The 21,148-nt window shown below is 37.5% G+C and overlaps 1 protein-coding gene across 3 annotated transcripts in view; it reads left to right on the forward strand.

Annotated features, from left to right (window-relative positions):
• Positions 1-21,148, forward strand: part of ITPR2 (inositol 1,4,5-trisphosphate receptor type 2) — a 478,853-nt gene that overhangs the window by 128,519 nt on the left and 329,186 nt on the right. For all 3 annotated transcript variants that reach the window (XM_029955850.1, XM_029955851.1, XM_029955853.1), the window contains 5 exons: positions 4,407-4,558; positions 7,316-7,415; positions 8,589-8,749; positions 16,509-16,650; positions 18,910-19,071. In XM_029955850.1, coding sequence (XP_029811710.1) covers positions 4,407-4,558; positions 7,316-7,415; positions 8,589-8,749; positions 16,509-16,650; positions 18,910-19,071 — 717 coding nt within the window. The remainder of the gene's footprint in view (positions 1-4,406; positions 4,559-7,315; positions 7,416-8,588; positions 8,750-16,508; positions 16,651-18,909; positions 19,072-21,148) is intronic.

A 21,148-nucleotide genomic window follows, 5' to 3' on the forward strand; every position in this document is an offset into this window, starting at 1 on the left:
AAAAACTGATGTTAGAAGTTCTTTTCACACATAAACAATTGTTATGCTACTTATAAATGGAGTTTATTCATGAAAGCTTTTCTACTCCCTCTACCTTCCAGGAACCTAAGCAAATTATTTAGGGGTATAGTTGTACATTCCACTTATACTGTGTAATTAAAACTAAACCACAGGTCTTAAATTGTATGAGTAATGCAGAGTGACCTCTTTTAATTAGCCCTAATAAGCAAGGTTTTTCTGTGTTTGGAAAAAAATTTATTGTTCATGACAAGAGTGTCAAAATAGAGAGGTCCCCAACTACTCTTGTTCAGAGCCCACAGGGAGGTATACAAAGGGGGTGTATGTAGACGGGTAGAAGGGCCTGGATCTGCTTTCTTTTTGTAAGTCTTGAAAATTAACTTTATGAACATTTCAAAGGGAGAATACATGCACTAGGATTGACTCTATTATACTAAATGAACTCACAAGTGACTGATGTATAAACCCCAATGCCAACTTTCAGTTGTTAGGTAGATAAATATAAATCATTTGGTTGGTTATTGCATTTTCTTTGAAGGAAAATCTATAGCAAAAGCTAAGTTATAATTGGAAGATTGATGTGCAGGAGGCTCAGGAAATTAGGTGACACATATTCTTTTTAGGGATATGGTATTCCTCTGAAAAGACAGTAATATTAATTTTTTGGCATTTGTACTAGCAGTGATGAGAGGGACTATCAAATTTTGTTCATCGAATCTCAGCTTATCTAGGCTACATGTTCATCTTATTAATAAAGGCTTTCTTCAAACATGGTTCAATATAATTGATTAAATTTTATTTTCCTTAATTAAAGTCATATTTTAATTGTGTCTTTCTCGTAAAACACTGAAACTGCTTGTTCCACTTGTCCTCAAATCCCTTTGACTACATATTCAGAAAATCCTTTGGGTTATTTTTACAATTGACTGCTTTTGTCTGTTATTTCTGTGTTCCTACGTGATGCAGCAGCCCTCTCTCACATGTATTAATTAACATTCATTATGTTGGTGGTTTTCTCTTTTGGCTGTCATAGCATTAAAGAGTCTAGAAAAAAATCTCTTTTGTGATATTTCTTTGTGACTGTAATGCTCTGGGTCTGTTTCTTCCCAAGTTTGCATCTTATGAGGACATAATTAAAACAAATTTCCTTTTCTTTCTTTTAGAATTACCACTTCTTGTGCCAGCATTACATTGCAGGGAAAACTGCTTTTTTGGCACTCATATCTTAGTGTAGCACCTGGATTTTCGTGTTGAGCTACGTGGCAGTCATCAATGAAATAGCATACTTCTGACTTCCTCCCTCCCTCCCTCCCTTCCTCCTTCCCTCCTTTCCTCCTCCTTCCCCCTCTCCCTCTCTTTCCCCCTTGTTCCTTTTCCCTCCCCTCCCAACTTTATTGAGATATAATTCACATACCATAAAGCTCTTCTATTTAAAAAATATAAAATCAATTTTTAAATACATTCACAGAGCTCCAAAACTATAGCCACTGTGTAATTCTATATCATTTTTATTATTTGCAAAAGAAATCCTATATCTATTAGCAGCCACTCCCCCTCCTCCCCTCCCCCAGGCCCTGGTAGCCATGAATCTACTCTCTATGGATTTGTCTATTCCGGATATTTCATATACCAACTCATACAATATATGGCCTTTTGTGTCTGGCTTCTTTCACTTAGCATAATGTTTTCAAGGTTCATGCATATTGCAACATGTATCTGTACTGCATTCCTTTTTATGACCAAATATTATTCCATTGTGTGCACATGCCACATTTTATTTATCTGTTCATTGTTTGATGGGCATTTGGATTGTTTCCACATCTTGACTTTTATAAATGCTGCTGTGAACATTCATGGACAGGTTTTGGTGTGGAAATATGTTTTTGTTTTTCTTGGATAGATACCTACAATTAGAATTGTTGATCATATGTTTAACCTTTTGATGAACTGCCAAACTCTTTTTAAATGGCCATACCATTTTATGTGTCCCCCAGCAATATATGTACTGTTACAATTTCACATTCTCACTAACACTTGCTATTGTCTGTCTCTTTGATTATAGCCATCCTAATGCATTTTAATAATTAGTGATGATGTTGAGCATCTTTACATGTTCTTATTGGCCATTTGAATATCTTCTAGGAAGAAATGTTTATTCAAAACTTTTGCTCAGTTTTTAATTGGGTTGTCTTTTTTTAAAAAAAGACATTAATATTTGATTATTTTGAGAGAGAGAGAGAGAGCTAGTGAGCTGGAGAAGGGTAGAGAGAGAGGGTGAGAGAATCCCTAACAGGCTCTGTGCTTCATTGTAGAACCCCATGTGGGGCTTGATCTCACAAACTGTGAGATCATGACCTGAGCTGAAATCAAGAGCTGGACATTTAACCAGCTGAGCCACCCAGGTGTCCCTAATTGGGTCGTCTTTTTATTCTTGAATTGTAACTGTTATTTATGTTCTTTATATATTCTAGATATAAACCCCTATCAGGTATATGACTTCCAAATATTTTCTTTCATCCTGTTTTTTAAAAACTATTTTTAAGAGCAGTTTTCAGTTCATAGCAAAAATCAGTGGAAAGTACACGTTCCCCCTGCCACCACACAATCACAGCCTCCCCACTATCAACATTTGGCACCTGAGTGGAACATTTGTTACACTGATTAATCTACTTTAATATATTATTATCACTCTAAGTCCAAAGTTTACATTAGGGTTCACTCTTGGCCTTGTACATTCTATGAATTTTGATAAAAGGAGCCAATCATTTGACATGTATCCACTATGTATACATGTATCCACATCTATCAGACAGGATAGTTCCACTGCCCTAAAAATCCTATGTGCCCTGCCTTTTCATTCCTTTCTCCCCACCTACTCCCTGGCAGCTATTGGTCTTTTTTTGTCTCCATAGTTTTTCCTTTTTTGGAATGTCATGTGGTTGGAATCACGCAGTAGGTAGCCTTTTTAGACTGGCTTCTTCACTTGGCAATGTGCATTTAAGGTTCCATCATTTTCTTTGTGGCTTGATAGCACATCTCTTTTTAGCACTGAATAATATTCCACTGTTTGGATATCCCACAGTTTGTTTATCCACTTGCCTACTTATAATGTAAGTAATAAATTTTAAGTATGCTTTTTTTTCTTATCAATAAACATAGTTTATGCTTACTGACTAGAGACTACTATTATGGGGGTCAAACTATCTGGGGAGAGTTTGCCAGACCCCTGCCTTCATTTAAGTCTGAATTGTGGTCTCTATAGAAGTGAAAGATGACAGGAGCTAGCAGGTGCTTCTGGGCGATGTGAGATTTAGCAGCTAACAGCCCTGCTCCTGCTTAGGAACCCTGGGGGTTCCTCTGCCCTCTTCTCATTCAGTGGTGCCACCACTTTGCACACCATTTATAGAAGACGTCAGAATGAAACCGCAAGGGAAATGATATTTACAATCTTGGGATGGAATTTCAAGTGAGTGTTTTGGAAGGATCAGGTGTCATATCTCATTGTCATAGTGACGACTAAGTAACTGCCTGCTTTCATTTGCCTTTGGTGCACCCCTTCTCTTCTCCACTTTCATTCAACTTCCTGTGATGGTACAGTCATACTCTCTTTCTCTTTTCATTTTGGAATTTTGTTTTTTTGATACATATTTATAATTATAATATGCATGTAATTACCAAGCTCATATTACATTTGCTCTATCACATTTTGGTTTCTTGTGCCGCTTATTCTTCCACAGGGATTGACACTTGGTTCAAGTAAAAATATATATTTACCATTCTTGGGTGGCTGCCTGCTTAAAGGAGGGTATATTAGAAATGTTGACTCAGTTTGTTGACATCGTTAAGACTTCTGTTTGTGAATATCCCCTTTTATTTCACTTGATATGCCATTATAGTATGTTTTTGGATTTAATGGAACAAGCTGATGAATTGAATGGGAATATTGCTGTTGATTCCTTTTCTCTTCAGGATAATGTCCCAGTCATGTTTCAGACATTAGTCAGGAACTCTGGAACACTTCCATGTTGACTCTTTAATTTAGGAAATCTAGATGATTCAACATACTATTTCTTCTCTGTTCGATTTAAATGTGGAATGGTCAAAACTATCAGTTTAAGACATGGTAAGGGAACACAACTGTTATGACTGTTAGTGCTTTGATTATTTGCCCAGATCAAGCCTTCCCTATAGGAGTGTGTGACTTATCACTATTGGTAATAATTACCTCTAAGACTGTGAGGCCTGACCTGCTTTTTGGATGATGTAAAACAGGCATCTCTATAATCCAATGAAGAAATACTGTGCAAATTTAAATCTCACCTCCTGATTCAATGAAGAATTTAGGAAGAAACCTGATAAAAGTAAATGACTTTGTACCTCTTCAACAGAGAGATGGAGATCTTCCAGCTTCAAAGAAGAAACGCCAGGCAGGGGAGAAGATCATGTACACTTTAGTCTCAGTGCCCCATGGAAATGACATTGCATCCCTTTTTGAACTGGATGCCACAACTCTTCAGAGAGCTGACTGCCTGGTCCCAAGGTAAAAAAAAATGTATATATATATTTAAATAATAAAATTTCTTTGAGTAATTATAGGGGTAGGTAAGGAATTAAAATGTAATATTAATGGAATTTTTGTGATATCAATGGAGTAAGCATAAGTGAACTAGTGTGTAAAAATCATGCATCTTTTGTGAGAAGATTAACATAGTTTGTATTATTCTCATAAATAATTAAAATGTGCAGGACTAAAGAAACTGAAAAATTCATAAGAATTATTTATTCTTATTACTTTATGGCCTTTGTTTTCTAACAGGAAAAATAATCTAGGGGCATTTCTACTAATATTTATATCATTTCTTTCTATTATGTCAAATTTCAGATTTCTTTCTATCATTCATTTATCCATTTGTTCATTTCTTTAGTCATTCAGTCAACAAACCTTTACTGAACGTAACAGACATTTTTCTTGACACTGGGAAGTGAACAGTGAACAAACTGGTTATATACTTAATTTCAAATAAGGAAGAGAGGCAATAGAAAAATTAACATAAAATACCAAGGCAGATAATAAAACTGCTTTGAAAAAATTACAGAGAGAATTGGATTAGATATTAGTGTTCAGAAATGGCCTCTCTGATTTTGGACATTTGAGAAAAGATCTGAATGATTTGAGAGATCAAGTCTTCTCTATCAGGAGTGTTTCAAACAGCAGGAACATGAAATGGAAAAATCTTAAAGTTTACTGGGTGTGCTGAAGGGGCAGCTAGAAAACCAATGGGACCTAAGTCAGTGAGAGGTGGGGAAGCAGAATTGGTAATAAGGTAGCCAGAATGTAAGGTAAGAGAATGTCTTACATTCTTTTTTTTACATATTCTTTTTTTTAAATGTTTATTCATATTTTGAGAGAGACAGAGAGAGGGAGGGAGAGAGAGAGACAGAGAAAGAGACAGAGAGAGAGAGGGAGAGAGAGAGACAGAGAGAGACAGAGAGACAGAGAGAGAGAGAGTGAGAGAGAGAGGGAGAGAGAGAGAGAGAAAGCACCATCAGAGGAGGGGCAGAGAGAAAGGGAGACACAGAAACCAAAGCAGGCTCTAGGCTCTGAGCTGTCAGCACAGAGTTTTATGTGGGGCTCGAACTCATGAGCTGTGAGATTATGACCTGAGCTGAAGTTGGATACTTAACCAATTCAGCCACCCAGGAGCCTCTGTGCTATTTTAGAGTTTTGAAACAGTCTCTGTTGCACCTGCCTTAATGAATGATCAGAACTGTCGTGATGCTGAGTGAACCTCTTTCCATTGACATTTTATTTGGTTCTTTATTGGTCTTAATGCTTTTTGCCTCATGTAGGGTTTATTTAGTGTCTTATAGTTCCTACGAACTCTCAGCAGCTTGGAGGTAGAGAACTTAGCACAATGCTTTTGTTTAAACAGATATTTTACACATATTTGTTAAAGAAATGATAATAATAAAAGGTTCACTAAGATGATAATGTTTGAGTTGGTTGGAAGTTCTAGCTGTCCTTTCTCAGTATTCCCTCACCATTCATACATAGTTGATTCTTGTTTTTTTCCAGTACACTGAAATAGCAAATATTGAGCCATTTCTCCTAAAAGACATGCAGGGTTAGGTTCCTTGTGCTGTGCATATTTTTGTTTAAAGACACCTTATTTAATATCTGCTGTTGACTCATTAACATCAAACTAACAGTTATCAACACTGTATCTCATGCCCGAATGAAGCTTATCTAACATAAGTATTTTCGCCATGAGGCACATCGCAGCTTTGTCCTTAGGAACACTGGAGAGCACTCCAGCACTATGCTTGGGATTGTTTTACACAGCAAACTCATCAACAAAAAGTGCAGAAATCTGGAAAAACATGGCACTGAATAGCTCATGAAAAGGATGCTTGTTTGTAGTCGGGGCAGAAACGAGAAGGCAGAGCATTGCCTTGTTCGCACTGGGAATGTGCACAGTGGAGACTCAAATTTTTTTGCCATTCCGTTCATGTCCAAGAATGATTGCACAAGTGACTATTGATTTTGGGTTACAAATGCTTTTTAGTGAGTAGGTGAATTCACAAGTGCAGAATCTGCAAATAATGAAGATTGGCTGATAGATGTTTACATGCAAATGATCATGCTACAGAAACTACTATCAGATAGCTGTGTTAACCTACATGGTTATGCAGTCAGTGGCTCTCAAATCAGCATTGCCTGGAGAGGCTGCTAAAATATTCATTGTTGGGGCACCTGGGTGGCTCAGAGTCAGGTAAGCGTCTGACTTCGGCTCAGGTCACGATCTCACAGTTTGTGAGTTCGAGCCCCGTGTCGGGCTCTGTGCTGACAGCTCGGAGCCTGGAGCCTGTTTAGGATTCTGTGTTTTTCTCTCTCTCTGCCCCTCCCACACTCATGCTCTGTTTCTCTCTGTCTCAATAATAAATAAAAATTAAAAATTAAATTAAATTTAAAAAATTCATTGTTGGCCGTACCTTTGGAGTTTCTGATTCAGTGAACTGGGAGGAAGCCTCAGACTTTGTATATCTAATAAGTTCCCAAGTGATGCTGCTAATGCTGGTCCAGGGACCACACTTGAGAGCCACTGGTCTAGGTAATAAGACCACATGCTTTGAAGTAGTCTTTGGTTCAGAGCTTTTTCCTTAAACCAGACTGATCTATACTTGAGTCAGCTAGTCTTTAATATATTCATTCATATCATGTATGAAACTGTTAATATGTTAGTATGTAAGTGTGCTAATCTTTAATAATCTGTTTTTTGTATTATTTTGCTTTTAGGAACTCATATGTTCGGTTAAGGCACTTATGTACCAACACGTGGGTAACAAGTACCAGTATCCCCATAGACACAGATGAAGAGAGGCCTGTCATGTTAAAGGTAAATGTTGAGAATTGTTTGATTTTTAAAAAAATATTTTATGTTTATTTATTATTGAGACAGAAAAAGAACATGAGTGGGGGAGGGGGCAGAGAGAGAGGGAGACACAGAATCTGAAGCAGGCTCCAGGCTCTGAGCTGTCAGCATAGAACCCAACGTGGAGCTCAAACCCACAAACCGCGAGATCATGACCTGAGCCAAAGTCGGATGCTTCACCAACTGAGCCACCCAGGAGTCCTGAGAATTGTTTGATTTTTTTTGAAGTTTATTTATTTTGAAAGAGACAGAGATAGTGACAGTGTGAGCAGGGAGGGGTAGAGAGAGAGGAGAGAGTGAGAATCCCAATCTGGCACGGGGCTTGAACCCATAAAGCCCTGAGATCATAACCTGAGCTGAAGCCAACAGTAGGGTGCTTACCTGACTGAGCCACCTGGGTACCCTGCGAGAATTGTTTAATTTTTAGACAAATGTTGTGTGATTGGAATCAGGGGGTGATTGACATGTTCCTTACCATCCGTCTTTCTCAATATTAGAGATTATTACAAGGAATTTCCTCAAGTATTCATTTTGCTAGTTGCTTAGGTAGCTGAACGAAGTGGCTAGTCTGCAGTGGGGCTGTGATTCAGGAGGATGCTAGCACAGATACCAAAAGCATGAGAGCAGCATGTAGAAGGGGAGAAGATTCCAGGAGTACATTATCTCTATTCTGTTGACACTGCAGCAAAGGATAAGTGTATAAAGATGTTTCTAGTGGGCTTTGGGAACAAGGCAGAAAATGGGCATGGCAAATCTGTGTGTCCCTACAGTTTTTCATAGTGGATGATATATGTGGGAATTACTGTATTTGGACTATCTATTCCTATCTTATATTTCTTTTTTTTAGAGTATTTGTTTATTTATTTATTTACTTTAGAGAGGGGGTGAGAGTGGCAGAGAGAGAGGCAGAGAGAGTCCAAGCAGGCTCCACACTCAGCATGGAGCTCGATGCAGGGCTCTATCTCAGGACCTTGAGATCATGACCTGAGCGGAAATTAAGAGTCAGATACATAACCAACTGAGCCACCCAGGTGCCCCCATCTTATATTTCTTAAACATATTAAGATGTGTTAGTACCAGAAAAATATTGCATATTAAAAAAAACCAACTAATCTTAGTGGAAAAAACACATTGCAGATTGGAACGTGCCAAACAAAAGAAGATAAAGAAGCCTTTGCCATTGTGTCTGTCCCGCTGTCTGAGGTCCGAGACTTAGACTTTGCCAATGATGCAAATAAAGTGCTGGCGACCACAGTTAAAAAGCTGGAAAATGGCACAATAACTCAGAATGAAAGGAGGTTAGTAATTTTGTTAAATAGCTCTTAAGTCATCAAGAGTCAGTTGTAGACTCTTGTGGTAAGCCTCACGTGAGTGAATGGCTCTGAGGGGTTGCTCAGCCGGGCTCCACACCTGCTTCTGAAGGAGTGGATCATGGTGAGCGAATGAAAATGGGGACTGTAGTATCTGGTGGAATATTCACTTCTTCCCTTTTAGCGGGGCTTGGAGTTGTTTTTTTCCTTGCTGATCTTTCCTTTTAAATGTTTAATAGAAGATGTGTAATACTTTTGCTGTGCTTCGTTTAATATTTGGATTTAAGAGTTATAAATGTCCTAAAAGAAGTTTTACATTTTTCTGTTCTTATTTATGCAAGACACTTGTATCTGCTCAGGTACCATGAGATAAATATACCAGAAAATAATCTGCAAGATATAGCGCTCTGCCCTTGTGACTCCTGCAGAGAAACTGGATCCTTCAGCTTTGGTTCTGGAAATGGTTGAGAAAGAGAACGATCCTATACCTCTCAAGTGTATCATTCCTACTTTGTGTTGGTGCTGTAGATGTATTTATGTCCTCCTTCAAACAGTGCTGAGATGGGCATTATTCTCAGTTTTCATAAGTCGGGGATTCGATCATGTGTGGTTTTGTTTTTGAATTTTTAAAAATGTTTTATTTCTGCAAGAGAGAGGGAGAGTGGGGGAGGGTCAGAGAGAGAGAGAGAGCACTGAGAACAGCAAGCCCAATGAGGAGCTTGAGGTCATGAACTGTGGGATCATGACCTGAGCTGAAGAGTCAGGGGTTCAACTGACTGAGCCACCCCGATGCCCCTAGTCATGTGCAGTTTTCAAGTCCCTGTGTTTTCAGTGCACCAGAACACAGCATTCTTTTTATTTCCCTCCTTGATGATCTGCTACATACCTTTACATTTGAACAAGAGAAAGCTGTTTACCAATTTCACAGGCATTCATACATTGGAATGCTCATCACAGCTGGTGAGGTGATAATTGGTATAAACACTTTAGAAAATAGTTTGACAGTAATTCGCAAAGTTAAAGAAATCACTCCTCATATAAGCAGAAACATGAGGCGTTTGTTCTTCTGTGATTGGCTCATTTCACGTAACATAATGTCTTCCAGGTTCACCCAGGTCGTGGCAGGATTTTCTTCTTTTTTAAAGCTGAATGATAGTCCATTGTATGTATAAAATAGCATTTTCTTTATATATTCATCCAACAGTGGGCATCTAAATTGTTTCCATACTTTGGCTATTGTTCATAATACTGCAAAATAGTCTAATTCAAGAGAGTAGAATGGTGATTGCCAGGGCTTAGAGCATGATGCCAGGCTTGAACTCACAAACCCTGAGATCGTGACCTGAGCCGAAGTCGGAACCTTAACTGACTGAGCCACTCAGGTGCCCCTAGACAGCACTTTTTATTTTCCTGTTATTTATCTACCAGTACTTCCTTTTGACATATCCATTTCTTTGTTAATCTAACATATGCAATAATTTACTCAGGCTCACTTCCAAAGTCTCCCTTGCTAACAATAAGGTGTTCCTTGAAGAAATGGGCAAGTAAAGGTCAGAGATGAGCCCTCCCTCACTGCTGGTTGTAACCCTGAGCAAACCACTCTTCAGTTTCTGCCAGAGAGAATCTTGGCCTCTCATAATTCAGAGGATGGTGCTGGACCAGGACTCACCAGAGATCAGGGAGTGTGCATTTTTATTTTTCCTGCTTCTTTCCCTACCGTTTTAGACTGAGAAACATCAGAGCAAAAAGAAACATGCTTGAGAAATATGAAGTTGCGATTATTGATCTTAATTTAGCAATGTTGGGGACATCATCTCCCATCAAAATTCATTCAAAGCTGCCTGTCAGTGCAGTGGAACTTATTGACATAGTTGAGTGCATTTATATTATTTTCTCTGTTTTAGAATTCGATATAAAATTCTATCTGAAAATACCTCACAACTATGACTTTTTTTCTCTCTGGAGAATGAAGTTATCATTAGATCTTCTTTTACTCAAAACCAGAAAGACTGATACAAGGTCAAAGGGGAGGTGTTAGAATATTGCAGATCTAGCTGAAAATGCCTGTGTTGTTTGAATTCTCTCTCATGGCTCCCCCTTTGCTCGCCCCAGGAATGGGCTCTGGAGGCACAAGCTCCTATCGTATGGCCCAAGATCTTCAGTGGAATTTCTGTTCTTATTGTGCATAGTTGCACCAACAAAATAGAGAGTCTTGGGAACATGGTGGGGTTGGGGAGAGGTGTGAAAATGGAGGCGGGGTTAACTGCTATTCAGTTAGTGATGCATGTAACTGTAAACCAGAATTTCTACACCATGTTTTACTTTGAGGGTACAGAAAAAGATGTGGGGCTCCTCAGTGGCATTTATAGTTTAGAGATGTAATTAATTCATGTTTGTTGAGCTTGTGGTATGTTCCAGGCACTGGGCCATGCAGCACGCACATGCGCTGATAATGTGGTAGTGAATAGCACAGATTACGGCCATGTCTTCATGCTGTTTACTGGTTTGAGGTTGGTTCCAATTCCCCGATGACAGAAACTCAGGATCTAGAGTGGTAGTCATCCCACATGGAATCACCAGATCAGATACCCATGGGGTTTTGTCTGTTTCTTTGTTTCAGGTCAGATACCTTTGTAATTCAAAGTTAACATTTTCCTTAGCCACCTCATTTTTCCTTAAATTTTATTTGCCTGATAGTACGATCACTACACTAGCTGCCTTTTGGTTGGTATTTCTCTGATGCCTCTTTTTGAATATCAATCTATTTCAGATTTTCTGGTCATTTTGTTTTGGTGGTGTGTCTTGTGAGCAGCAGAGAGCTAGATTTTAAACATCTAATCTGATCCCTTTCTCTTCTCCCTCTGTGTGTGCAGTTTGTTCTCTCAGTCCTCAGATCCATTTCATGGGTGTGCAGAATGATTTAATATTTCCCTAGCTGTGTTCCTGGCATGAGACAAGTCTAGGGTTCCCCTACCACCCTACCATCTTAACTCCTCACCTAATTTGATCCCTTTTGTCTGGAGCCTCCGTCTTCCAGTAATTCTCTAAAAAGACAACCACAAAGGGAAAGCGTTGAGGCACTGCCGTATGTTCTTTAGGCCTTCTAGAATGCATGGAATGCTTCCTTCGGCCACATAGATGAGAATCTGCAAGGAAGATGATATTGTGGACATTAGGGGAATGGGGACTGTTCAAAAAGGAACGGCCACAGACATTACCTTGGCAAAATGGGAAGATTCCACAGCGTTACCCAGCATGCTGTTGGCACTGTTGTAAACATACAAGTTAAGGGCGAGATTCTTGCCAAGAGAATTAATGTACATCCAATAGAAGCACGTTTTGCTCCACCCAGAGAAAACACACTTTGTGAGAAGCAATGGGAAAGAGTATGAGCTGCTGGAAACCATTCCTGATGAATCCATGGCATGATACATGTAAAAAAAAAAAAAGAAAGAAAAAGAAAACAAAGGAAAAGACTTCAAGACTATAAACATAATTACAAAAATGGAATCTGATAATCTTTAAATTATTTTATGTTTAATAAATATTTGGGTTTATTCTATCTTTTTTTCTCCATGCAGGTTTTTTCTTTTCCCTCTATTTTCTTGCTTTTTGTTAGGTTGATAGAGTTGATATTTTCTCCTCATTTTTTCTTTTCCTCTACTGGTCTAGAAGCTTTAGGTCAAATTGCTATTCTTTAGCAATTGCATTTATTCTTGTCATACATTTTAATTGCATACTGTTTCTTGTAAATGCGTCATATAAATTATGATGTACCAGGTTTTTTATTAGAAGCTTTAATTCCTAAAAATTATTTTTACTATGAATTGTATCTTTTGTCATATTTTATCTCTTCAGCTTGCTTTTATTTCTTGCTTCTCACATCGTCTCTCTGGGCTCACTTTTCTTTTTGCTGAAATTTATTCATTAAGCCATTTGGTCAGGGTCTGTGGGTTATAAATCCTATTTTTTTTAAATATATGAAAATATCTTTATTGTACTTCCACTCTTAAGTGCTACTTTATGTATTAGAATTTTAGCTTGACAGTTATTTTCCTTTAGTAAAGTTATAATGTAATTATTTTCTGACATATTTTGTTTCCATTAAGAAGTTTTTTGCTGATAGAATTGTTACTTTATTGGCCTTTTTTTTAACTTTTTGATAATTTTGTAGATTTTTGCTTTGTCTTTGATGTTCTGAAGTTTTACTATGATGTTTTTATAAGGAAATTTAAAAAAATTTAATGTTTATTTTTGAGAGAGAGAGCAGGAGAGAGAGAGAGAGAGAGAGAGAGAGAGAGAGAGAGAGAAAGAGAGAGAATCCGAAGTAGGTTCCAGGGTGCTGTCAACACACAGCCTGATGGAGGGCTCAAAGTCACAAACTGTAAAGATCATGACCTGAGCCAAAGTCAAACCCTTAACCAACTGAGCAACCCAGATACTTCTACCAGAAAAAATTTTAATGCATTTTTAACAGTTGAGGTAGAGTTGGTATACAACATTATATTAGTTTTGGGTTTACAACATAATTATTTGGTATTTGTGTTTATTGTGAAATCATCACTACAATGAGTCTAGTTAACATCTGTCACCATACAGAGTTATGACATTTTGTGTGTGTGTGTGTGTGTGTGTGTGTGTGTGTATTGAGAACTTTAAGGATTTACTCTCATAGCAACTTTCAAATACAGTATTATTAACTATCACCACTATGCTGTACATTATACACTGAGGGCTTATTTATTTTTAACTGGAAATCTGTACCTTTTGACTTTCTCCACCTATCTCACCCACCCACTACCCTTCACTTCTGGCAGTGACAAATCTATTCTCTGTGTCTATGAATTTATTTTTAATTATTATTTTTATATTTTACACAAGGAAGTTTTATTTTTGTTTTTCCCACCTGATATTAATGGTATGTTTTTACTCTGTATACCTATATCTTCCTTTAATTCTGAAAAATTTTGAGCTATTTTCTTTCAGATGTTACTTCTTTACCTTTTCCCTCTCTTGTCTCTTTTGCAACTCCTATTAAATGTATGTTGGATCCTCTTGATTTATCCTCCTTATCTTTTAACTTTTTCTTTTATGATTTGCCTTTTTAAAAATCTCTCTGTGCTTCTTTCTGCATTGATTTTGTATATTGTGTTATAAACCAATAATATTTCTTAGAATGTGTGCAGAATAGCTTACCTTTGTGAATTAATTTTTGTTGAAATGATTATAATTTTTATTCTCAGATTTCTGTTGATTCTTTTGTGTATCCACCTGCTATTCATTTATATATGCCTTTTAAAAATATTTTTGTTTATTTGGTATATACTTGCTTTCTTTATTTCTCTGGTGTTTGAACAAATGTATTTAAAAGCTATTTTGAAATTGTTCTGTTAACCTGCATTTTGTTGGTAGTGAGTCGACCTCTTGATTTTTTATGTATCATGGGACTGACCTTCTTCATGTCTGTTTCCTCACGTGCTTTGGAATTTGAAAATGCAGGTTCTTCTTAGGTGGCTGGTTTTTGCTTTTTCTTTCTCTGCATATGTGGATCTCTTCTATCAGTCTTATGGCTGCCTCAACCTGCTGCATCTTGGGCAGCTCCGAGCCAGATCTGCTATTGAGGACAGAGTTCCACATCCTATGGTAATTTGACGCTTCAGCTGTTAATTACAGATGTCTAGGTCCAGTCCTGTCTGTGAGTGTCCTACTGCACAGCCAGAGCTGGAAAGGGGTCCCCCAAGTTTTAAGGCTCTCTTAAGAGGTGAAAAATTCCTATTTTAATATCTGCTTTCATAGCTCGAATTTACTTACCTACCATGTGATTTCAGTCCCTGTTATTGTTCAAGGATTGAAAATCATTCTTGCTTATCACTGTGTCTTATTTTGTTCCTAATCCACAAAGCTTTTTGTGTTTTTAGTCGGTATGTCTTTTTAAAAAATATATCTTATTTATCATTGCTGCATATGACAAAGTCACACAGAAAGTTGTTAATACAAGCAAATTAATAAGATGGGGTGAATTAGTAGGAACAAACCATGTCTCAGTAAAGAATTGGAGTTTGATCTAAACCAAGAAAACCTAGTTGCTTACCACAGATGGGGTGCTGGAGGCGAAAAGGGGGAAAAAGAGTATCCAGAGTTTCTGAGGTCAGAAGAGAAGACTGATGTTCTTGCCTTCCATTGCCCCATAATCAGAGGAGTTGGGCTGTGCAAGCAGAGTTAATGTATAACGATTTTTCAATTAAGACTTAATTATCTTCATCATCGTTGCATTAATTGTCACTAATTCAGGCCAATTCAGACACTAAAGCAGAGTGATTTGTAGTTGTCCCAAAGTTGTACTTTCTTAGATGTTTAAACATCTGAATACACTTAAGTTAAAACAGAGGAGAAAAATAATATTAATAATTTTTAGAAGAAAATACATATACTTACGCTCAAACTGGACTTGCAGATTGAGCAAGTAGTAACTGAGGTTCTACTTAACCTGAGCTCAAAAGAATTTTTACTTTTAGGAATAATGGAATTCTTGGGAAGACATTCAGCCACAATTTCAAAAGAAATTAGCACCACATTTCAATGCACATGAATCATATTTTACATTTCTCTGGTTTTCCTTGGAGCTTATGTGAGTGAATCCTATCAGGCACATTTTTGAAAAGAAACAGATTGGTTCAAATGTAACATAGGTACACCAAGAAAACATAGACTCTCTAGAATTTTGGAGTGGAATTTATGATTTTGGAAGTATGCCAATATTTGGGTGGAGGTGGCTAAATTCTGGATTCTGGGTATGTCCATTTGGCTCTATGAAAGTACATTTTCTTTCAGGAGGTAAATCTGGAGGTAGGGTCAAGATGCTTCTTAATGAATACACTAGACTTTTCTGGAATTGTTGAATCTCTTATATTGTAGCTTTCTTATTGATGTGATCATGCTAATAATAGTGAATGATTATGCATGCTAGTGTATATGGATAATATAAATCTGTATATATTTGCTGGACAAAATCTTTCAAAAATTAATACAAATTTAAAAATTCATAGAGAAAATGACAAATAGGCAGAAGGAGGAGGAAGAAGAAAGCTAAAGGAGGAAGGGTTTTCAAGACACTTTAGGTTCTAAGTGCCACTGAAGTCCAAGTAATAGTTAAAATAATAACCAAAACGTAAAGTTAAAGGTGAATGTTAGTGGATGATTTTAAAGTGATTTGATTTTTATAGATCAGGTAATAGTTTGAGAACAGGTTAGAACATCTCATTGCTTGCTCTGACTCTCTTTGTAGATCATTTAAGTGTTTCCTATTCTATTCTTTGGAGATGCAGAAGTGTGAGGATTAGGAAATGTAGGTTGAGTCAATAGTAGAAAAAGGATATGAATTTAGAAATTTAGAAGTTGAGCTGTTCTACCTTAAGCAGAAATGCTCTTCTTTGCTAGTAAGTTCTAGAAAAGGATTTAGTGGTGTTAGCCTCTCAACTCAATTCCTATTGGGGCTCATGTGGCTTTATGTCATAATTGTCTTTGGGAATACTTGATTATATTGGAGGCAGAAGTTGGGGCTGGAGGAGCTGGAGAAAGCATTGTTTTTTAAATAAAGAGTTAAGTAATGTTAACTGCATTGGATGTTTTGTTGATTAAAGAATTTTATTATAAAATATTCTCAATGTTCCAGTGTTTTAGTCCTCAGTGATTACTAAAAAATTTTTTTCCAAAATTAGAGTAAAATTTCTTTTTCATTTTATGATAGGTTTGTAACCAAATTATTGGAAGACCTCATCTTCTTTGTGGCTGATGTACTTAATAATGGACAAGAAGTTTTGGATGTCGTTATCACTAAGCCAAACCGAGAACGTCAAAAGTTGATGAGGGAACAAAACATATTGGCACAGGTGAATGTTTTCATGTACTAAATTTGCCATTAAATTTGTTTTGAATTACAGCATAGGAAAGTCCTTGTGTTAGTTATCTATTGCTGTGTAACAAATTACCCCAAGACTTCGTGGCTGAAAACAACAGATAGTAGTCTCACAGTTTCTGTGGTTTAGGGATCTAGGAGTGGCTTGGGTGGGTGGTTCTTGCTCAGGGTCTTTCACAAGGCCTCAGTCAAGGTGCTGGCTTGGGCTGCAGTCATCTCAGGCTTGAATGGGACAGGATTCACTTCCTGGCTCCCTCACACAGTTCTCTTGGTAGGACATGGGCCTCTCCACAGCTTGCTTTCCTAGAAATGAGGGATCCAAGAGAGAACAAGGGAGGGCAGCCAGATGGAAGCCACAGTCCTTTTTATAACTGAATCTGAGAAGTAACCTCATCAGTTCTGTGTTCTATTAGATGTGAGCCAGTAAATCCAGCCCATAGTCAAGGAGACAGGATTACATAAGGCTGTGAATTTCAGGAGGCAGGGATCACCATGGCCATTTTAGAGACAGCCTCCCTCAGACCTCTCAGAAAACCTACAGGGTCAGACTATCTCCAGAAAATGTGCTGGAATAATCCTCTTGGTAGAAACTACAGGGTAACTTTGAAAATGCTATCTCCATGTACTTCCTACGTCTATTCCTCTCTTCCTTAGGAAGTAGGGAAGTCTATTCATCAGCTCACAAATGCTCTGTACGATATTCTAGTTTTCCCCCCCAGGAAGTCTAGATCTACTCCTATACCGTGTCTTTCTGAAATTGTTTTATAACACACCAGTAAATTAATTCACTTCCTGATTATATGCGTATATGGGCATGCCTACCTTTATGTGTTTCTTTAAATTCAGTTAATTGCTGTATAAAGTAATGGGCTTTTGCATTAATTGTGAACTCAAAGAAGATACTTAAAAAATGAAAAATCATGCTATAAATATATGTGTTCTTGTGGAATTGGGAAATGAAAACAGTAGACACATTGCCAATTAATATTCTATAGCTGATTGTCTGAAAATGTAAAATCAACCCTTCTCTCAAAGAAAATAAAGGTTGCAAATCTAATGAGACAAAGGCTTTTCCGATATTAGCATTCTTTTGTATAAAACATTTGATTTCAAGGACTTTTAGGACTTTGAATAATTTATTAGTATTACATCAACCAACATGTCTAATCGTTTATTTCAGTATTTAAATTTTTTAAAATATTTATTTATTTTTGAGAGAGAGACAGAGCGTGAGCAGGGGAGGGACAAAAAATAGAGGGAGACACAGAATCTGAAGCAGGCTCCAGGCTCTGAGCTGGAAGCACAGAGCCTGACAAGGGGCTAGAACTCATGAATCGTGAGATCGTGACCTGAACCAAAGTTAGATGCTTAACTGTCTCGTCTGAGCCACCCAGGTGCCCTGTTTATTTCAGTATTTTAAATAGAAAATTCAAGGTTTAGTGAATATAAAATTACTGAAGTATTATATTTTATGAACTACAAAAGATGATTCCTTTCCATTTTGTTTTCTTGTATTAATACTCATGCCCTTGTGTAGTGCTCTTTCATAAACAATTTTCTCTTTCTACCAGCTCATCCCCAGGTACCCTTACCTGCTGTCCTGCTGCCTAAAAGGGTTATATTCCTTAATGCTTTTTCAGCATTTCCCAGCTGCTGTCCTTGTTGTAATGTGGTCACCACCAGTTGCCCAAAAGGTGCCTTATTTGTTGGAATAGTGATATATTCATTGATTTGGTGACATCTTAATGTACTAGGAACAATAGATGAAAATTTTTTGGAAAGAGATTTAGAAGTAATATTTGGAACTAACTTTCTGATGTCAATTTTGGATCAAAAGTAAATGTTTTCTTTATATTAGTTTGATTTTAGAAAGTTATAGAACACAATAGAAGTAATTGTAAAGCTACAGAAATCAAACTATATTTTAGTTCACTTGAATATGTTCCTGTAACTTGGTACAATCCAACATCTTTCTATTTCTTATTTTAATACACTAAAATTTCTAAACACAAATAAGTGTTATTTAAATGGTTTTTGTCAATTTAAGGAATATTTTTAATGGTATTTTTTTCTGTTTCTTAATATGTTGGTTCTGTATTCTAAGTCTTTTTCTTTTCCTTTACATTAATTCTACTCAAATATTACAGAAGTGTTTTTGAGTCAATGTGCTTATTTGTAAGACATGCACCTCCATTCATCAGAATAGGTGGTTTTTTTTTTCTCCCCCCGATAGGTATTTGGGATTCTTAAAGCACCCTTTAAGGAGAAAGCAGGAGAAGGCTCAATGCTGAGACTTGAAGATCTCGGGGACCAAAGATACGCCCCTTATAAATACATGCTGAGGCTGTGTTACCGCGTGCTCAGACACTCGCAGCAGGACTACAGGAAAAATCAGGTCAGAGGGTGGCCTGTGTCGTTGCCTCTGTTTAACATTTCAAGTATGGGCAAGGGTCTTTGGTTACTGTTCTAAAATACATAACATAGGAATGGGAATTTCCACTCTGCAATGAAATGTTTTATGTTGGCCACACCCAAATGTGACCTGTAAGTATTTTTGTGATGACCTATTTATTCTTCCCTGTACAATTAGAATCTTTGGAGGAAGATACCTGAAGTCTTTGAGCATGGTCTTAGCTTTTGATAGGCAGGAGACATGCTGGACGTGTTATGTAAAGAGGTGGGAGACATTTCTTGATTTCTGTGAGGTTCTGGTTCACGTAGGCCAAAGAGTTCTGTGTCTGGTGGTGAAGATATATGGTGTGTACTTTTGAAACATAAGGGAGAGGCAAAGAGGGGACAAGAAAGAAAAGATGGCATTATGGGAACTCAGGAGAGGGAGAGCTCAGTATGGCTGGGGAAGCCTAGGAAGGGTGCTTGGAGAAGGAAGCATTTGAGGAGGACGAGGATCATTTTCATGAACTGTATAGGAACAGGATTTTAGTGAAGAAAGGTCTATGAAGAGAGGATGATGGATGCTAGCAAGGGCACTTTCATCCCAAGATGGTCCTAACTGTGGAGGACAGGGAATCTGGGCCATAGCCAGTGGCAAGTTGCCAATGGCAAATGAAATCTTTCTGTCATTTTTATCTTTAAAAAAGCCTGTTTATTATTTTTGAGAGAGAGAGCATGTGCGGGGAAGGGACAGAGAAAGAAGTGAGGGAATTCCAGACTTTTGTCTGCACAGGGCCTGACATGGGGCTCAAACTCATGAACTGTGAGATCATGACCTGAACCAAAATCAAGAGTCTCAGACATAACCGAATGAGCCACCCAAGTGCCCCCAAGTATCATTTTATCTTAAAAAATATAGAATATTTTGCAACATGTTTAATAATATACATTTGTGTAATATAAAATTGTTTAAAATTAATTATTTCATAAATTAGCATCCTGTGTTTCTCTTAGCCAGTTTGGGAAGACTGATTAGTTTGTGAGAGGGCTGGTAAGGCAGGTCAGACTGAGCCACTTAGTCCCAAGATGTCAGGTCTAGAAGGTAGAAGTTACTTGGGTATAGTCAGTAGTATTTATTGAGTGATTACGTACAAGGCTCACTTCTAAGCACTTTTCACAACTTAACTCAGGTAATACTGAGTTAAGATGAGGAACTGAGGCTAAATGGAGGTTAAACAACCTATCAAAGATTACATAGTGTTGTGACTGGAGCCAGTGTTCAGACCTAGCCTCTTAATCATCACACTATTGCCTCTTAGTAGTTTGAAAGTTTCTTGGCGAGAAAAAAGAATTTGCTTTAAAAAAATTTGTTAAAATACACTGGCTTTGTAATTCTATTTCAAGATTGAGAAGAAGTCTAAAAAGGATATACAAAACAAACTAGTTAGAAGATAAATAATATGGCAAGGAGCAAAAGAGTGAGGAACAAATTTGTTTATTATATTAATAAACAAATCCTTAAATACTTTTGAATATAATCCTAATTACAAACAACCTTCTTTCCAATTAGAAAGGCTACCATTGGATTTATTTTCTGCAGCTTCACTGCATTTCTTTAAGATGGCAAGATAAAGTAGGAAGAGTTGTTCTTATTTTAGTGGAAGAAAAATTAAGTTCCAGAACATTAAATGGCAGACCTTCAAGCACTCAGAGAGTCGATGTCCCAGAAGCTACTCAATATTAGGACTCATGTTATTCTGTGAAGGTCTGGGGTGGAGATGGAGGCTTAGCGGTTGCTCAGTGTTTTCTACTTGGCCTCATTTCTCTTCTTGCATCTGAAATATCTACTTTGCTAGATAGGCTGCCACTCCACATGCACAAGCCGTGCTGTGTTAAGAGAGATGGCCTTTACTCAAATAGTCACCAGGTCCACAGAGTTTACCTGGTGCTCTGAGTCCCATAGGCCCAGAAAGTACACCATTCTTGATTGTGCTTAGCCTTTGGAAGGGTCTGCCCTGTGCCTCATTGTCAGAGCTCCTTGGCTTTGTTCAGATAGTCCCCAGTAGTTCTCTGGGCGACAC

Source organism: Suricata suricatta, chromosome 10 (assembly GCF_006229205.1).
Source record: "Suricata suricatta isolate VVHF042 chromosome 10, meerkat_22Aug2017_6uvM2_HiC, whole genome shotgun sequence".
Lineage (NCBI taxonomy): Eukaryota > Metazoa > Chordata > Mammalia > Carnivora > Herpestidae > Suricata > Suricata suricatta.